The sequence below is a fragment of the Neovison vison genome, chromosome 8 (genome assembly GCF_020171115.1).
Source record: "Neovison vison isolate M4711 chromosome 8, ASM_NN_V1, whole genome shotgun sequence".
NCBI lineage: Eukaryota > Metazoa > Chordata > Mammalia > Carnivora > Mustelidae > Neogale > Neogale vison.
In genome coordinates, this window is record NC_058098.1 from 106,635,920 (window position 1) to 106,654,868 (window position 18,949).

The window sequence follows — 18,949 nt, forward strand, 5'->3', positions numbered from 1 at the left end:
AAAAAAAAAAAAAAAAACACAGTGGCACACGCCAGGTGGCTCAAACCACAGACATTTATTTCTCACTGTTCTGGAGGCAGAGTCTGAGATCAGAATATCAGCATGGTCAAGTCTGGTGAGGGTGCCCTTCCTGGCTTGTAGACGGGGCCTTCACGTTGTGTCCTCACGTGGCCTTTCCTTGATGCAGGTGCCTGAGGAGAGATAACGGGTGTCTCTTCTTATAAGAATAAGCATTATTATAAGCTCAAATGATAAGCACTGTCCCCATCATGAGGGCTCACCCTCATGACCTCATCTAACCCTAATTACCTCCCAAAGCACCCCCCCTCCATACCAAGACACCAGTATATCTAGCCCATGACACCAGCCACAGAAATATCATTTCTTTTTCTCCTCAGGTGCACAGACCACTGGGTCTGCTAACCCAGTGGTGCTTCTGTTCCCAGCCCTCTACAGCCCTGAGATGGACCTGTCTCCTTTCTTTCTGACCTGTTTCTCTCCTAAGTGGGTACCCCGCTGGGTCCCTGTGCCTGGATCCCCTGAGGTTTTACTCCAGCTCCTCAAGAAGCATCTGGGGTCCCTCTGCTCTCCGCCTGACTCTCCACATGCCTGACTACACCCCACCGTCACCCATGCTTAGTTACTCCAGGGTCCTAGGACACACTCTCACCCTCTCACCCAATCACACCTCCCCGGGCCACACAAGCCTTGAGCTCTAACTCCAAATTGCTTCAAAGGACATTCGTACTCGAACATTCAGTTTAATAAGTAAACATCTACAGAACCCCTCAGCATGGCAGGTGTGGAGCTAGACTCGGACTGCAGAACTCCGGAGACACGCTGACATTCTAGAGAGAATGGAAACAAGGTGGACTTTTAGCCACAAGTGAAGAGAGAATGGAAAGGTTCCTTTCAGACAGACCTAAAATGCAGAGCTAGTGGGAGAGGGAGGGAGGTGGGGCTATGATGGGAGGGGCAGGGGTGAGACCCTACCCTGAGGGAGGGGGCAGGATTCTAGCAGGGTCTGGAGGAGGGACCAGTGGGAGCAGAAATGTGGGGTCCTAGGACTGTGTCAGCTCCAGGGACCAGAGTCGGCTCCAGGCAAAGGGTGCCGCAATGGAACATCAGGTTGGGACTCCCACAAACGACAGGGGTCTTTGACCAGAGAGGCCAGACGAAGGCATCAATACCAACCCTGCCATCAGGAAGGCTGGGTCAAGTGCACTCAATGTACGCGTTTGGGAGTGTTTCACTCACTGTGCATGAAAACTTCCATCCTCCCCTGGTTTGACTTCGCACTTCCCTTGTTGATCTTCATCTTCCCTTTAGCTCTCTAGCTAGAGCCACATGCCTATTTTATCCTCTTTGAGCTTTGTGGTATTTTTATTAAGGGGAACAGTTTGGCAGTAGTCCGGGATGGCTAGATGACTCACGTTATTCAAATGTTCTGATTTCTCTCCTTTCCCAGCCCTGTTCCAGAGAATCTTAGCCTGGTGATTTTCCAAAATCATCTCAGAGTCCCGTTTGCACTTCCTTTTAGTCCAATCATTAACAGGCGTTTGTGGGCAAACCGCTGGTGTACAGTTCGAGAACATTCTATCCCACCTCCCTGACGCTATTTCCCACCACTTCCATATGCAAACCCGTGTTCCAGCCAACTGGTCTCTGTTTCCAAAACACACTGTGTACAGTCCCAGCTCTGCACCTTTGCCCGTGCAATGGCAGTGGCCCGGACCGTCATCCCTACTCCTGCTCTTTTGACAGAGTTCTGCCCATGTTCCACTTCCCTCAGCTTTTGCGACCCTCCCCGTCTGATTCCCCGTCTGATTCCTGCTGAGCTAGGCAAGAGTGAGAACTCTTTGTTCTCTCTACCTCCCCAGCCCTGGAACACACAATCCTATACCAGACGAGGGCTCCACAAAGGCCCGTGATGGGATTTTTGACATAAATCTCCAATAGCATGTTTTATTATTTTGCTAGTTGACCTAACTTGTCCATTTGAGCTTTTCGAGTGAGGTCTTCCCCACGTGGAGCCCACTTGGTCCTTTCACACGATATTGCTGTAATCACTGTCTGATTTTCTTTGTAATAAGGGGGCGCTATGAGACTGAGGAGACCAGGAATTGTTGCTTTTTTTGGGAAACCTGATGTGGCCACTGAGGAGGCCTGAGACCTCTGGGTCTCAGGGACCCCTCCTCAGTCCTAAAGCACCTTGCTGGCCTAAGCCCAGATGTGGGGTGCTGAGTTTGGGCAGTAGAGACCACTGGAATTAGCAAATACTGGAAGGCTGGGCAAGACTGACCCAACAGTGTCCTTCCTCATGGATGCTGGGCATTGGCTGGGCAGGGTGGGTGGCCAGATTCAGGGCTATCTTTAAGGACCAGTGTTTCCAAGAACTGAATTCCCCAAACTCATCTGGCACATTGTAGATATAGGCTAGATGCTTAATAAATATTTGCTAAATGAAATCACCACTTTGAAATTTGCTTTATACAAGTGTTTCTCAAGTGTAGGCTTTATTCCAGCTTCAGAAGCTTCCAGGACTCTGCGAACAGATGTAAGGCCCTGGAGCTTGTCCCCTTCACAAGAGCCCAGTGATTCTGTTGTGGATTAGCATTTTAGAACTCCAGATCTAGGGTCTGCCAATCAAGGCCCCATCAGGGGTCTCTCACACGTGGAGACTCACATGCCACACTTGCTGGGGAGATAGCCCTTCTTTCTGTATGGAACCCCTGCCTCTCAGAGATTTCCCCTCTGGCTGTGGGGGGAGAGTGGATCTGACTCTCATGCAGTCTCAGGTCTTTTAACTGGTTGTGCACAAGTCAGTTAACCTTCCTAGTCAATGTCTTCATCTAGAAAATGGGCTCGACATGCCAGCCCCACCTCTCATAGGATTATGAAAACCCGTCCCTGGTGCAATCAAGGTCCCATTGATATTGGTTAAATTTATTTAAATGTAAGAATCACTTACCTGCCAGCACTTTAAAAGGGCTCTGCAAATGTTAAGTGAGTCCATAACCAACCTTTAGGCAAAATCTAGAAAGTTCTTGAAAGGAGGAGAAGCCCAGAACTCCTGGTTAACTTGGGGGGAAACCCGCCTGGCCAGGCAAGAGTGATTGGCACCTACGCGAGGCTTTGCTATACTGCTGTGTGTGTTGACATCCTTGCATTAAAGAAGAATTTGCCACATGATAGAAGGATCAGGAATGGAGGCCAAGATGGGAATGACAGCAATGTCAAGAGAGCAGGTGCACGTAGAGAGGGTCAGATGTTAGAAAGTGCTCTCTGCTTGACTGAGCCTGCCTTAGACTGGAAAGTACTTGGAGGGACAGCTGAATATCCCAGAAGAGTAGCCCCCAGGGGCCTCCCAAGTCTTCTGGATCCAGTTCAGAGCTAGAACCCTATGGATCTGTGCATTAAATGGCTGGCGCTGCCCTACCAAAGCACCACAAACTGGGCAGGGATACAGGAGGCTGAAATAACAGAAAGTTACTGTCTCACAGCTCTGGAGGCTAGAAGTCTGAGATCAAGGTGTTGGCAGGATTGGTTCTTTCTGAGGGCTCTGAGGGGAAATCTGTTTCCCATGCCCCTCCTCCAACTTCTGGTGGTTTGCTGGCCATCTTTGATGTTCCTTGGCTTATAGCAACATAACTCCAATCTTTGCATCACATTCTCCCTACGTCATCCCTCGGTGTCCACATTTCCCATTTCTGAAGGACGCAGTCATGTTGGATTAGGGCCCACCCTAATGACTGCATCTTGATCATTTACAAAGACCCTATTTCCAAATAAGGTCACATTCTGAGGTCCTGTGGACTCAACGTCCGAGCTTTGAGGGGACACAATTCGATGCATAACAATCTGAGTGTTGCTGGTGGTTAGTCTGGGTCAGTCCCCCACCCATCTCTGAATGGACCTTTAGCTGCTTTAGGTCCAAATGGCACCAAGTGTAGAAACCTCTATTGGGACTGACAGAAGAGGAGGAGAAGCCAATCTGGGTTCTGTAGAGCCTTTCTTGTTTGCCCACCCTAGTGTTCCCACAGAGGAAAGGAATCTGCTTCCCAAACCCGGAACCCACAGAACAGAGCCTCCTGTCTGGGTTCATGATGTAATTAAATAAGAATGATAAGCAAACAAGCTGGTAAGAGGAGCAGAAATCTCTTTAGGGTGTGCCTTGGTTCAGAACACATTCTGCCCAATCCCTACAATTTTCTTCCTCCAGTGTCCACTAAGATGGCGCTAGCCATCAAGTCCCAAAGGGTCGCCCGGAATGTGGAATGAAATTAGGTCAGATTAGGTCAGAAAATGTGAGATTAGGGATTAGGTCAGAAAATGTGAGAAAATTATGTGAGAAAATGTGAGCCTTAGTGAGGTCATGAAGTGTGTTGGTGACACTAGACAGGTCGCCTCCCCCTTCCTGGCCAAGGACACTCTAGAAGGGCACACGACTCTGTCGCTGATCAGGATACAGCACATGGCCCCCTCCATACTCACTTAGCCACAGTCTCACTCTGTCATCATGCAGGTCACATGATGCAGGGGGCCACTTTCCTTCATTCCTACAAGTGGCCTCAGGGCCACCTCTGGTAGGTCTCCTGTGTGGAAAAGTTGCCCAAGGTCCCCCCACAGAGCTCTCTCTGCACCCAAGGGCCTGAGGGCAGTCCTGGAGTTGCAGTGATTGGACTGGGAGGACAGTAAAGATCATCTGTCCTTTCAGACCAGATGAGGATGCTGAGGCACAAACAGGCAAGGTCACAGAGTGGGTGGAACCCGGGTCTCAGCACCCCCATTCCTACCCCTGAAACCATAACCTGCGGGCTGAGTCTATCCCCATCTATGCCTTGCTGGTTCCTTATGCAGCAGCAAGTGCGGCTTCTAGGGTGTGTAATCCACTCAGCTACGGTGCCGTGCCGGGTTCTGGGGAACCAGCCATCGTCAGGTGTGGAAACCACAGACATGCCATTTTGTCACAGATTTGGCTCGGTTCGTCAGGCTCAAAAAAGCAGTTCCTCTTCATTTGTTCCTACCTGTTTCTCACCTCAGGAAGGCCAGACCTCCTTTATTCCCCCTCCCACCCCAGCCCCGAGGGTTCTGCCCCCCACCCCACACATACATACACACAGACATAAAACCTTTCTAAGTTCAGGCCAAAGCTCACCTTCAAGTTCAGGCCAAAGCTCACACTTTCCAGCCACCTCCGTGCTGAGCTAGTCAATGACCTCTTATCTCAGTTAAGATCCAGAAGCACAGAATCCCAGTTAGAGAGAATCTCAGAGCAGAAGTCATTGAGTTCAGCCTTCTAGGTGAGGCAAGATTTCCCTCTTCTCTTTGTCACATGATTTCATGTATCTTCAGGATGCCCTAGTGCCTGTGGCCTCTCAAGAAGAGCAGACTGTTGCTTCCTTCCCTCTCCCCCTCCCTGTTCTCCCTTCCCCTCCAGGGGTCCTTCCAGCTACCTCCCCACTCTCTTCCCTCCCCATCGCTGGGTGACTTTTAAATCAACATCCACAACACCCACATTTATAACATTATAACTTTCAGCTATAGAACCTGGCAGAATGTTCCATAACATATGACATCAGGACGCAAATTCTGATGACTCACCCTCATTCCCCAACACACACACACACACACACACACACCACCACCACCACCACCACCATAAGCATTCCACAGGCTCATCAAAATAACTGAAGGAGACAGTGCATGAGAATGGATTTTAAAATTTTAAGGTTCTATAATGTGTCAGGGATTATTAACTTGTGAGTTTCTCAAGGGCAAGAACTGTGTCTTCTGCTCAGAAACCATCTCCCCACACACACCCAGCCTGGAATATTATTAGACATAGAGGGGGTACTCATGGAATTGAAATCTAATGAACTGAAAATTGCTTTAATATAGACCCATATTTTAAAAAACAGCATTAATATCCGCAAGGCCTCTGACCCTTGGAGGTGGGGTGGGTGCTGGAAGGTGTAGCACAGTGATTTGTGGGGCTTCTGGGATTCTAAGTATGTGTCCAGGGGCTGCTGGCCTTGCTGCCACCTCGCACACCTCTCTCCTCTGAGAGATAGAGGCTCAAGCCTTTTCTGCTGCATCATCCCCCTCACGTCCCCCATGGCATGTGGTGTCGAGAGTCTAGAGGTCTCTGAGCTCAGTGGGAAGGAGCCGAGAATGACCTCTGGGAACCCTCCAACCAGCCTGGAAACATCCACCAAAGCCTCTGACCAGAAGTTTATTTTTAATCAATTAATTAATGCTTTCAATAAATATCTGTTGACCATCTATTGAGTGGATATAAACTCTGGGCAATCGCAGAGGAACTGTTAAAAAATACAGATTCAGGGACACCTTGCCAAGAAACTCTGGTTGAACTGACTGGAGATAGAAAGTTCCAAAGGCCCCAGATGATCCCAGCACGCAGTCAGGGCAGGAGCACAGCTGTCCCCCTGCAAGGCAAGCTTATGTGGCCAGGTAGGATGCTACCCCTGCCTTCCAGCAGCTGGGCAGCTAGGGGGCAGGCAAAGCATGGACCCTGAGAAAGGCCTTAATAATGAGCCTCAGGTGGAGGGCTAGGGACAGAGCAATCGGAGAGGGGATAGTAAATGTCTCTGAGAGCTGGCCCGGGGGGCTTCTATTTTGGGGAACACGAAGGCCAGAGTAAGAGGTGCAGATTAGCCACTCCAAGGCTGCGCCTCTTCAGGGAGAAGAGGCAGTGTGTCTCGAGTTGGAGAATGAAGGAAGGAAGGGAAACGGTGCCCAAGCTTAATCACAGGGAGAAAGTGGCCCATCCAACTGTTTGGCTTACCAATATCATTTATAGAGCTGAGGAAGCTTGTAGAGGCCTCCAGAAATCTCTGAGACAACCCCAGAGGGGAACCTAGCCGTGGAACCCTTGCGCTTGCTGGCCCTCCAGGACTCAGAAGAGCCCATGTTCTCCCCCTCACCTCCAGCTCACCAGCCCCTGGTCTCTCCAGGTGTCCAGACTGGCTTCAGGACAAGGCTGCACCTCACATCCGGTAGGACTTTTCCCAAGAAGCTTGGAGGTTTTTTTTGCCATTTACAGCAGCTCCGTCCCTGGAAATCCATGCACTGGGGCCCTTCCTGGGAGGGAGGTGACAGGGTTAATCTAAGGGCTGGGGGAGGCGGAGAAAGGCCTTGAAACACACAGGGAAGCCAACCAGATTAATAGAGGAAGAGAGAGGGGGGTAGACCATTAGGAAGACAAAGAGAAAATCATGCTGGAGCAATAGAAAGGGAAATCTAATATCAACTAGGGAAAAATAAATGGAGATTAGGGCAAACAAATTAGCTTTAATGGGTTCAATGCTAATACAAGAATAACAGCCGAGCTGCGAATGCCTTTGAGGGGAAGATGGGATAAAGAACCTGAGCAGTCATGCAGGCAATAAAGATGGTGTGGAGAGGGGGGGCGGCCAAAGGCACAGGGGAGGCAGAGAGGAGAGAATGCTGGGGATGAAGGGTAGGCAAGAGGTGGGCCAGATGGGCGGGCTCTGCCATCTTGGACAGGACCCAGGGACTGGGGCAGGGAAGGGGCTGGGAGGACTGAGTACAGGGAGAGGCAGGAGCCCTGAGTGAAGGCTGGAAATAGAGACAAGGGAGGCAATCGGAAAGGGCAGGGACAAGGGACAGGAGGGCAGAGGAATGAAACCCGGATTGGAGACAGACTGGGCACAAAGCGGGGTTGGGGGCGACAGAGGGGAACAGAATGCGGGAGAATGAACCAGTATGCAGGGGAAGAAGGTATAAGAGAACTGAATTCAGTGAGTCCTCTGAAGAAAACCATAAAAAAGGCAAGATTAGGCCTCAAGAAAAGGAAAACCTGGGGAGGACCCCAAAGTGGGTTTGGTAGGTGACAGAAAGGCACAGTTGCTCCCAGAGAAGGGGCCGACTATCCTGCTGCCAGGAGCCGTGCCTGGTGAGGACATGGGCCCAAGCAGTATCTTGAAGGCCCTAAGCCCACCTCTCACTTCTGCCCCTTTGTAATGGTGTGGCCTTGGGCAAGTTACATATGGCCTCTGCTCCTCAGCTCCTCATCTGTAAAATGGGGACAACAGGGTACCTACCTCAGAGGGCTGTCAGGAGGACTAACAAAAGGATGCTTTTAGAGTGTTCTGCCTGGCTCAGGAGCCAGTACCTCCTGCCATGCTGGCTTTCGATGGTATCCCTAAGCATCGACTCATGGGGGAAGGAGGCTGAATCCTGAAAATAGCCTTTGCTCCTTGCCTCCTTCCCCTCTTTCCTCTTCTTTTGAAGTCCAACATTGGCAAATGACCCGCCAAATATGGTTCTTTCCCAGCTAGAGGCTAATCCAGAGGAAATCTCTTTATCGACCCTTGGTCGCCCTCTGCCTCTCCCAGTCCTCTCTCCCTGTTGAGGAGCAAAGAGGAAGGCAGAGCTTCCAAGGGAGCTGAACTTCTTATCCTATTGTTCCAGGGGCCTCCAGGGACCCTCAGATTTGCCAGAACTCCAGGTAAGAGAGGCTGGGAGCTGAGCCTGACCTCATGGCCTCAACCTGGAGACCCCTCAGGCTGCATTAAAGTGCAGGGAGGCCCCACAAGAGGAACGGAGCCCAACAGACCAGGAGGGAAAACCCAGAAGAACAAGGCCAGGAATCAACGAAGAACCACCTAGATAGAGGCTCCAGGGCCTTCCAGAACCTTACCAGAGCAAGACAATGAACAGGCAGGAATAGGCCTCTTCCTTTTGCTCCCTGCTAGGACCAGTGGCTTCTTCCTGCAGTCTCCACCTCAGGATACCTCAGGGTACCTCAGGGTACCCTACTCAGGATACCTCAGGGTACCTCAGGGGTATCTCAGGGCTCCTTTGTGCTCTTACAGCCCTCCAGCACCCAGAGAAACAAGTTTCTACACCAAAGCCTCCTGCTAAAGTGCCTAGGAACAGGCTTCTTATTTCTGACTGGACTCTGACAGACATGCTACTTAATGTCAGAGGAGGTCTGAGGAAACAGGACTCCAGGACTGGCTTGGTTGTGCCCTTGGGCCTTGAACACAGAGCACAATACTGAGCTTCTTGGCAGCGAGACCTGGGAAACCAGTTTCATTTTGACCAGCTGGATCCTGTTAGACATAAAAGGGCAGCCCTGCCCCACAGCCCCAAGTCAGAAACTTCTCCTCAAGGGAGCCCCTGACCCTGGGATGTCCAAGTCCCTGGAAGGGCAGTTTTTGACACTACACCGTGGTCATCCCTAATTCAAGCTGTCTCTTGTGGCTCTTTCCCTTGATGCACATTGAAGTCTCCCCCAAAGAGCCATAAACCCCGGAGAGGAGGGTCAGCTTGTGTAGGTCACCCCTTGTCTTTCTCCATAAGACCCTCTCAGGCCAGAGTTAGAAGGAAAAGGCTTCTCACCTCAGAATCTGCAGACCCACCTTGGTGACAGTTTCCTCACGCGGGTGACATGGCACAGTAGCTCTGTTCCCACAGAGAACTCCTGCAGAACCAAACAGGCCGTAAGTTCATGACAAGCACTCACACATCTCATGCTGATGACAAAGGCTGGGTGTAAAGGAAGGCCTCCGCCTTTATCCCATGGCTCCTGGAGGAGGGCAAACTTCTCTTTTCCCGGACCCTTTTTTTAAAAAGCTCATGTCTAAGAGAATGTGACTTTGGAAGACACAATTCTGCATAGGGCAAAGAATGTGTGGGCTTCACTAGGCTTGTTTTAGGCCTGTTTACTTTCTTTCCTCCCCCTGTCTCTCTGTCCCTCCCTTCCTCCCTCCCTTCCTTCTCTCCTTCCTTCCTTTCTTCTAATAATTACCCAACATTTATTGGATACCTACTATGCACCAAGCATTATACTAGATATCAAGGCTTTTAAGAGATTTAAAAAAAAAAAAAAAGCCCCATCATCCCTCAAGGGGCCCATAGTCGATGCTATAGGACATAGCCAGTATAAACAGACATGTTCTCTACTACAATTAGTGGCAGACACCGTGCCCTGGCATGTTTCAAAGAAAGGACCAGAAACAGCAGGCAGGAAGGGCAGGGAAGACTTCCTGTAGGAGGTACCTTCCTGAAGTGACTCAAGGTATGAGTACAAATTTACCCAGAGCTGGTTAAGAAAGGTCACTGCGGGCAAGGAGGGCAGCAGAAACAAGGCTACAGGCAAGAATTCAGATGCTATGAAAGACCAACAAACAATTCTGATTTGCTCCGTCATCGGAAATAAGCCTCGGACAGGTAGGGATGGAGGCTGGAGAGGTAAGCCTGGCTCAGCTCATGGGGATCCTGTCCTCCAGGTTTAGTACAGATGCGTTCTCTAATACATGTAGTGGCAGACATTACCACCAGCTAGTGACCTCACCAGGTAGGAGATGAGGCTGTCCCCAGCAGTCTCCTTCAGTAGGGACACGGCTGGACTTGGGTTTTAGATGTGTGGCTCTGCAGGAAAAAGTCACTTGTGCACGCTGAATGTGGGCATGGGTGAGTCCACGTGACTCGTTAATTCCTACACACCTTTGTCCCAGATTATACATCACTTAGGAACTAATTCTATCTCTCACCCTCCCCCCATTATGCTTTAGTACTGTACCCTTCTGGGTCCTTAGCACCATCCAAGCAGGACTCACACATTATTTGTGTGTTCACTTTGTAAATATCTACCCATTTCTAGACTGGAGGCTCCCTAGGTCAGGCGTCCGTTCTCTGTGATCAGTTCCAGTAAAGTGCTTGGCATGTGGTGGGTATTCAGCACATGTACACCGAATCGATCCATAAATACACAGATGCATGAATGCAGGGATGGCTAGGAAGGTACCGGTTAGGTAAACATTTAGGGGGCAAAAATGCCATAGTTTGGTGAGTCCTCCATCTGGGAAGAATGGAAGAAGCTAAAGGTGCTCAGTTAATTCATGGGGCATATATTAATTGAATACCTAATCCAATTTAATAACAAACAAAACAGACATGGTCCTGTCCCCTTCATGGAGCTTTCAACCTGGTGAGCTACTCAGGTGTATAATTATGCCAATGAGTGTAAAATTTAAATTTGAATGAATGCCAGGCAGGAAAGGAAAGGTAAGCTACTCCTTGGTAGTTGGTGGAGAACATCTAAACACAGGCCCTAACCTTCTCTGTAGGAGATAGCAAAGCCACCTGGCCCAAGTGGCTTTGCACTAAACTGTAAGGGACAGGTCCGAGTTAACGAGATAAGAGAGGAAGACAATGAAATAAGTCAATCAGAGAAAGAAAATTATCATACGATCATGCTCACATGTGAAATTTGAGAAAGAAGACAGAAGATCATAGTGAGAAGAAAGGAAAAATGGAATGGGACAAAACCGGAGAAGGATACAAACCATAAGAGACCCTTAATCTCAGGAAACAAACTGAGGGTTGCGGGAGTGGAGAGGCTGGGGAGGAAAGCGGTGGCTGAGGGATAGCCACTGGGGAGGGTATGTGCTGCAGTCAATGCTGTGAGTTGTGTGAGACTGAGGAATCCCAGACCTGTACCCCTGAAACAAATAATACATTATATGCTAATTTAAAAAAATTCTGTGTAATGGGGGAAAAAATAAAGAGGGGAAGACAACAGTTCAGGCAGAGGGAACAGCACGTGCAAAAGCCCCAAGGGAGAAGGACGCGTTGCTGGCTCTGGGGTCACGCAGAAGGCCCACGAGGGTGCAGGGCGGAGTGGTGAAGGGGGCACGAGGTGATGCCAAAGGGTACGTCCTCTGCTTGCACGGCAGCTCCTTTGCTCCCAACCAAGATGACACTAGTGAGAAGCCTCTTTGTGACCCAACAGGAGATTTCCAATAGGAAACTGAACGTAGAAGAAGGGGGAACGCTCTGGAGGTCCCGGGGAAGCCCGCAGGACCACCAGGGCATCGGTAGTAGGTAAAATGGCGGGAGCGGGGGTGATCACCAAGGATGACCGTCTAGAGTGGGCAGAGCCCTGGGGTTTGAGAGAAGCCTGAAAAATACACACATATGGGGGGCCTGGGTGGCTCAGTGGGTTATAGCCTCTGCCTTCAGCTCAGGTCGTGGTCCCGGGTTCCTGGGATCAAGCCCCGAGTCAGGCTTTCTGCTCCGCAGGAAGCCTGTTTCCTCCTCTCCTCTCTCTCTCTCTCTCTCTCTCTCTGCCTGCCTCTCTGCCTACTTGTGATCTCTGTCTGTCAAATAAGTAAATAAATAAAAATCTTTTTTTAAAAATACCCCTATAATAGAACAAAGGGAAAGGAGAATCCCAGTAGGGAGAAACAATAGCAGGTCTGAAGGTCTGAGGAGCCAGGAGACAGCACATCACAGAACCACCCTCAAGGAGGAGAACTTAGTACCAGCACCACCCCCTTCCATCCAGTACCGAGTGTCTGAGTACCCACTCAGCCTGAGGCCCACTGCAGGGTTAGCAACAGAGAAGCCAGGAGGGAAAGGAAAGAAATAGGAACAGCAAGTAGGACTACTTCTTGAGAGATCTGTTCAAAAACAATACTAAGAAAAAAGTTTATGGTCAGGAGGAGAATATTGGGGGGAGTGGGTGAGGTGAGGAAGCAGCATAGATGAATTTCCTTGTAGGTCCGGGGGAAAGACGGTGTAGAAAGGGAGACGTAAACAACATAAAAGAAACAGGATCATTTATGGAGTAGCGTTCCAGAACAGGTAGAAGGGGGAGGGGTTAACGTGAAATTAAGTATAACCCACAGCTTTAGCCAGCCCCTGACTCTGCCACTCCAGTTAGTTAGCCTGGGGGGTGGGGGTGGGGTGGGGGGCAAAGTGCAAGGCACAGATGCCAAGGCCATGCAGCAGGCTGAAGCCCGATGCGGAAACCCGCTTCTCCGCGCGCCCGCGTCTTTTGTGTTAGAGCGAGACGCACGGATGCCGGATGCCTGCACCATCCACGGTGCGCACTTGCAATGGAAGATGGACCGAGAGGTTGGAACGAGGTTTTCCGTGGCCCTGGAACATCTTCTCTAGGAGCGGAATGAGGCACAGGCCCTGGCCTTTATTCCAGAAAGGCGCCGGGCCAAGGAGAGCCGCTGGAAAGTTGCCGTGGGATACCACGGGCCTGCAAGCGAGGGAGCTGGGGAACAGCCTGCTCTGCATCAGCAAGGCCATTCCCTTGTGGAAGGCGAGCAGGCACCTAGGGGTCTAAAGGACATCCCAAAGCAGCCACCGCCTGCCCCTTTGACTCCCTTTGGAACTAAAGCAAAAACCCCCAGGTAGTTAAGGGGAAATTTTCCCAAAACAACCCATTGAATCAGTGTCACTCTGGAACTGGGCAGAGGCATGAGGAACTGGACAGAAAGAAAGGGGACGGTTGTAGAGTCCGCCATTTAGGGATCCCACGGCAGGGAGTCTGCGCAGTAACCATTACACTGGCCGCCCACCCGCCCCTCACATGGGAAAAGCATTTTTCTGTTGCATGTGCACATGGAAGCATTAATTAGACTTTTGTGGCAGGTGCCGGGTGGACAAAGATAGGGCCTCTGCACTTGAGGAGAAGAAACAAAGAGACTGATCACTGTAATCGATGCCATGATGACAACTTGTATAAAGGACTGTAGGGGGCCCAGAAAATTTCTGTGTGGGCCTTAAGGATGTGGGATTGGTGCCTGTAATAGGAGTTTTTCATGATGAGCCTCTCTCTTTTCCTTCCACCGTTCCTGCTCCTCAGAGCTCTATAAGGAGTAAAGAAATGACCAAAGAAAGCCCTAATGCTTCCCTAAATGGTCACTTCTCCAAAGTATACCTTGCTGGACATCAGGCTTTGCAGACATCCAGACCCCTCACTATAGAACAGTCCTCTCTGGTCCCGGGAAGGTTAGCATCCCTTTGTCTGAGGGCCTTCACACTTAGAACCTGCTGGTATCCAGCTGGACAGGCTTGTCTTCCTCTTCCTTACCCACCCCTCCCCACCCACGATGCTCCAGACCTCGCAAAGGGCCTTTGCTTAGGAAGATTCAAACCTCTTTCTGGTTCACACCTTCCCCCCGGCCCAACCAGGGGCTCCCACTCATTCCTGGCTTCCGGCCTCAAAGCCCACCCCGTCCACAGCGTCATGGAAAGGTGGTCAGCACAGTGGGTGGCCCAGCCCTTCCCAGGGCAGGAAGGAAGTCTGCACCCACCTCTGGGCAGTTGATGGTGACTCACCCAAAGGAGCCCACTCCCCCGCACCGGACACAGGAAGGACAAAAGTCCTTCCATTACAAAGACTCAGCTCAAACCCTCAAACCATAGTGGCCATCTCCATCTTCCGCCAGCAGGCTCTTTCCAGACTCCGCCTGTCCTACACCACAGTAAAGGTCTTCCAATGTCTTGAGAGCACCAAGACCTCAGGGATTTATTAAATCCCCTGCAGGGATTTATTTTCCTGTGGAAACTTCTTTACCTGGTTATCTCCTAGTCATCCCTCCCAGCAACCTCCAACTGACCACTTATGGCCTCCCCTAGCACCTGTACTTAACCTCTCTCCAGAAACTTCTCCCTTAGCACAGTGATTCCCAATATATGTGATTGAATCTCCCAAAGATGTGAAGTTTCTTGAGGGCCAATTTCTTGACCTTTTCAAGATAGTTTCCACCTTCATGGTAGGCACCTCGTACATGAAGAAGTGAAAACTATGATATACTAACAGTATGAGTTATTATTCTTTGAAGCTGGTGGGGACCAGGTGGTAGCTGTACAAGTATTTAGTTCCTCTCTTGATTTTCTTTACAAGCCATCGCCCAGCCTAAACCAGTGGTTTGCAACGTGTGGCCCCAGACAAGCAGTATCTGGGAACTTCTTAGAAACAAATACTTAGTTCCATCCCAGAACTGCTAATTCAGACACTCAGGGCATTGGGTTCATCAGCCTGTGATTTAACGAGCCCCCCCAAGTGATTCTGATGCATGCTCAAATTTGAGAGCCGCTGTTCCAGCCCTAAGGCCGAGCTTGGGGTCATAACGTTCAACCATGTAAATATTAAAAATTAGAAAAATTTTGCACAAAATCAAGATTTTCAGCAAACCAAACACTCCTCGTTTCCCCATCTTCTAATAACTGTTGTTATAGGTCAACAGCAGACACAGCACGAAGTCCCATTCAATGGATGAGAACAGTAAAGCTGGGAAAAAAGAAAGTTACTTTCTCAAATGATAAAATTAAAACAGGCAGAGTCTGTGTAGGAATCTGGCCCAGTGCTCTTTGTACAGCAACACAAAGTCATTCAAAAGCCAGTAAAATAAGAGAAAGCACTTGAGAATTTATAATTTAAGGACCAGAAGTATGAGAACAACTTCCTCTTCACTCTGATGTTAGATGATCTAATAAATAAGCTTTCAAGAAGGGCTCCTGAGGGCTTGGGTCTCTAAGGATCCTGATAAGTCCTTCAGGAAGATTTAGGACAATAGTCCACATAGCTTCTTCAATAGAAAGACAGACAGGAGTTTTTTGTTTGGTTTGGGTTTTTTTGGTGGTTTTTTTTTTGTTTTGTTTTGTTTTGTTTTGTTTTTTAAGGCACAATACCCAATTTAGGTATTGGGTATTGTGCCTTAAAAATGGCACTTGGTTTTTTAAACCTGTTACCTTTCTACTGGTGAAGAACTCCACGTGTAGGAAACCTTGCTTCCAGACAGAGCAGTCCTAGGACAAACACCTGAGCCTTGGTGGATGAGGTAGAAGCCTAAGTTCTGGAAAATGGGGACAACGCTGGACTGTCTCAAGTTCTTGTGTGCGTTTGGGTGGCTGTCTGGCGCCCCCTTGTGTTCAGTGTCTGCACCCAACGAGCCAAAAGACCACAGGGATGGAGTGTGGGTCAAAGCACTAAGCCATTGTCCAAGGACGGCCTGTGGCCATCAGAAGTCAGTGAAAGGGGTTCAGAAGTGGGCCATTTGGGATGTCCTCCCAGCCCTGGTGGAAAAGCACTCCCTGGGACAAGCTGCCTAGTATGGGTACAGTGGAAAATTTTGTCCAAGCTCACCCAATTGCCTCTACCGGGGAAATGGATCGCTGTGTCCCTCCTGCTGGGTATTTGGCCAGCAGGCCTGTTCCTCCTGACTTAGTGCCCAGGCCAGAGACTTATAGCCTCTTTCTTTTTTCATTTAAGAGAAATTGACTGTTCTGCTGAAGCCAGCTTGGGCCCCCGAGGAGACATTGCGAGGCAGTTCTGAATGTGCTAAGTCAGTGGGTGGTAATGGGTACTGTGTGCCCAGTGGAGGCACTTCCCACCCTTCCCCATAAATAGTCCTTAACGGGCTCATACAGAAGGCTTGGGGTGGGCTCTTCCTCTTCACCTGCCTGCTCCCCCTGACTCTACCATCCCCGCCAGATCACCAAGTCATCCCCTGGCGTGAAATGATATCCTTTATGCCCAGATCATGGCACCTTCAGCACAGACTGCAGGACCAATGCCAAGCTGCCAGGGTTGGTTCTGGCCATAGGACAGGGCTCAACCCAAGAACTGAGGGGAGCCTTAATCCTTGGCTAGAGCCTGGGTGCTCCTCATATACGCTGAATTACATAAGTCATGGAAAGCAGGTCACTCACACTCTCCAAGCCCCAGTCTTCATCAGCAAAAGGGCGATCTCAGCCCCAGAATGAGCCCAGTGTGGGTCTTGGCATTTTCAAGAGTTGAGAAGTTTGGTAAATCTAACCGACAAGCACCTTCTTGCCTCTAAGCCTTTGCACATGCTATTTGTACTGCCGGGAACAGTTTTCTCCCTCTCTCCTTCCCTTGACGAATACCTCTTTACCTTCAGTTATAGTGTAGACTTCTCCAGGAACCCTTCTAGAGTCCTCTAAGCCCAGGCTTGGTCCCCTCCAGTAGTTCCCATAACTCCCTGCCTGATCCTGGTCTCAGCAGTGGTCACGTGGTCTGGTGATTGGCTGTTTGTTGGTCTGGGCCCTCACTTTAGTAAACGCCATGAAAAAAGAGCAGAGATCGCATCTGCCTTACTCACCTAGGCACCTGCAGGGCCTGGTATAGTGCCCAGAACATGGTAGGCGCTCAATACATATGTGCTTGACTAGGTAGATGGGCTCAGAATGACACACAGGCTGGGGCCAGAGGGCCGAGGGCAAGTTAGCAAGACAGCTAAGTAAACACGCACACACATCCACATTCTGCATCATGGCTGCAGCCCGGCATGTCATGACCGTGGAGTCCCCACGAACACGTGCTGTGGAGATCTCTGTCCAGCCTTGCAGCTCTCTGGCCCATTAGAGGGAGAAGAAGCCATAGGATGGATCACTAGGGCCGGGAGCCCACAGATGAGGCCTGGGCCGCTCTGCCCCAGCTCAACCAGAGAATCTCTGCTTTTGTTCATTCCTGTTTCTTGATGCACTTGTGCTGATAAAATCTGGCTCTGTGTTAAAAAGAAAAAAGACAAAGACAAATGTAAAGACCACTGATTTAGTCTATGCCCTCATTTTACAGATAAAGAAAGGGGAGCCAGAGAGGAGAGGGGACGTTCTCCAGCATCACACAGCTCAGCATCAGAGTAGGAAGACCCCGCATCTCCAATCTTTAGATACTTGTCAGAAGGAGGGAAGAAGGGGGGGGATGTTATTCAGAGTGAAGGGCTGAGGGTCTGAGAGGAGACTGAGTAGGCCCAGTAGGTCTCCAGATGGCGTGTGTCCCTCCTGCATCATACACCACCCTTCCCAATGGGAACTAGCCTCCCCCTGCAATGGAAGAGAGGAGACGTCAGCAGGAGCACTGGAGGGCGTGATGGTGGGAGTTTGCACGTGCGCACAGCACCCACACTCAAGGGCTAATTCCCACCGCCCTGCCCTGCCTGGCCTTGACAGCTGTTCCTGGGACTACTGTCTTCTTAGGCCATGGAGGGCTGAACCAGCTGGGAGGGGCCTTTGTGAACGGCCGACCCCTGCCGGAAGTGGTGCGTCAACGCATCGTGGACCTGGCCCACCAGGGCGTGCGGCCCTGTGACATCTCCCGCCAGCTCCGAGTCAGCCATGGCTGTGTCAGCAAAATCCTCGGCAGGTAAGCACGAAATTCACCATAAGCATGAAATTCACCACAAGCCACCTTCAGTGCAGGGTTTGCCTTGGGAGGCCCACCTTGCGACTATGCCCCTTCCTCTGGGCGCACTAGGTCAGCTCCCACGTCCAGCTTCCCTCCCGGTGGTGCCTCCCCACCCACTGCTCTTCTGTAATTTTCCTGTCCTTGCTTCTTTCTTTGTCCATTTCTCCTTCCTTTCATTTCTCCCTCCCCCTTTGCTCCTTTGCCCCATCTCTCATTTTTAGGGGCCTCCCCACTCCTAAAGCTGGAGACTCTTCCCCAAAGCACCCCACCCCCACCCTGGCTGAGACCAAGGGAAATGGAGCAGCCAGGGAGGGGACACACAGGAGGAGAGGTGGCTCCTGTGGTCTCACTCCCTGCATGAGGGATATTTGAGTGTGCTTCTCAAACTCTTAAGTCCCAGAGCACCTGCAAAGGAGCACCAGGGTTCCTTGATGAGCTGCACAGCCCTAAGCCTGGTCGACACCGACATGTAAATCACAACATCTTCTCCAGGAGCCAGACCTGGGTGTTGTGATTTTTAGGGGATGACCAGGGACCAGTTAGGAACACTCATGCCACAGCAGTGGTTCATCACCAGGGCTCCACGATGGAGTCACCTGGGGAAACCTAATTAAAAAATAGGTATGTGTGTCTAGGCCCCAGCCACACTCGTTATTAAAGCAGAACTTTAGGAGAACAGGCCCAAGTGTTTGTATAGTGTTAAGGCTCCTTCAAGGGATTCCAGTTTTCAATAGCCAGAGTTGAGGACCACCGGCCCAAAGTTTCAGGAGGGACCAGGAGCAGCAAAGCCCTGCTTCTGGGCTGACACAGCAGAGCCTGGAGAGTCACTCCCAGAATGCCCCTGCCCTGGGGGACTTGAGGCTTTGGAGCAGCTCAGTGTACTTGTCTCCCTCACCCAGCTCATAGGTGGATTCAGCAACAGTCCTGGTTTAAAGAGTCAAAGGG

At 50.4% G+C, this 18,949-nt stretch overlaps 1 protein-coding gene and 1 long non-coding RNA gene across 8 annotated transcripts in view; one reads left to right on the plus strand and one right to left on the minus strand.

Annotated features, from left to right (window-relative positions):
• The window catches only part of PAX8 (paired box 8), a 56,349-nt gene that overhangs the window by 12,899 nt on the left and 24,501 nt on the right, over window positions 1-18,949 (plus strand). For all 7 annotated transcript variants that reach the window (XM_044261589.1, XM_044261593.1, XM_044261591.1 and 4 more), the window contains exon 2: window positions 17,797-17,962. In XM_044261589.1, the coding sequence (XP_044117524.1) occupies window positions 17,797-17,962 (166 nt within the window). The remainder of the gene's footprint in view (window positions 1-17,796; window positions 17,963-18,949) is intronic.
• LOC122915077 lies at window positions 17-1,614 on the minus strand. The gene is made up of 3 exons (XR_006385994.1): window positions 1,258-1,614; window positions 679-848; window positions 17-191 (listed from the first exon to the last, which is right to left on the minus strand). It is a non-coding gene; the product is annotated as an uncharacterized LOC122915077 (long non-coding RNA).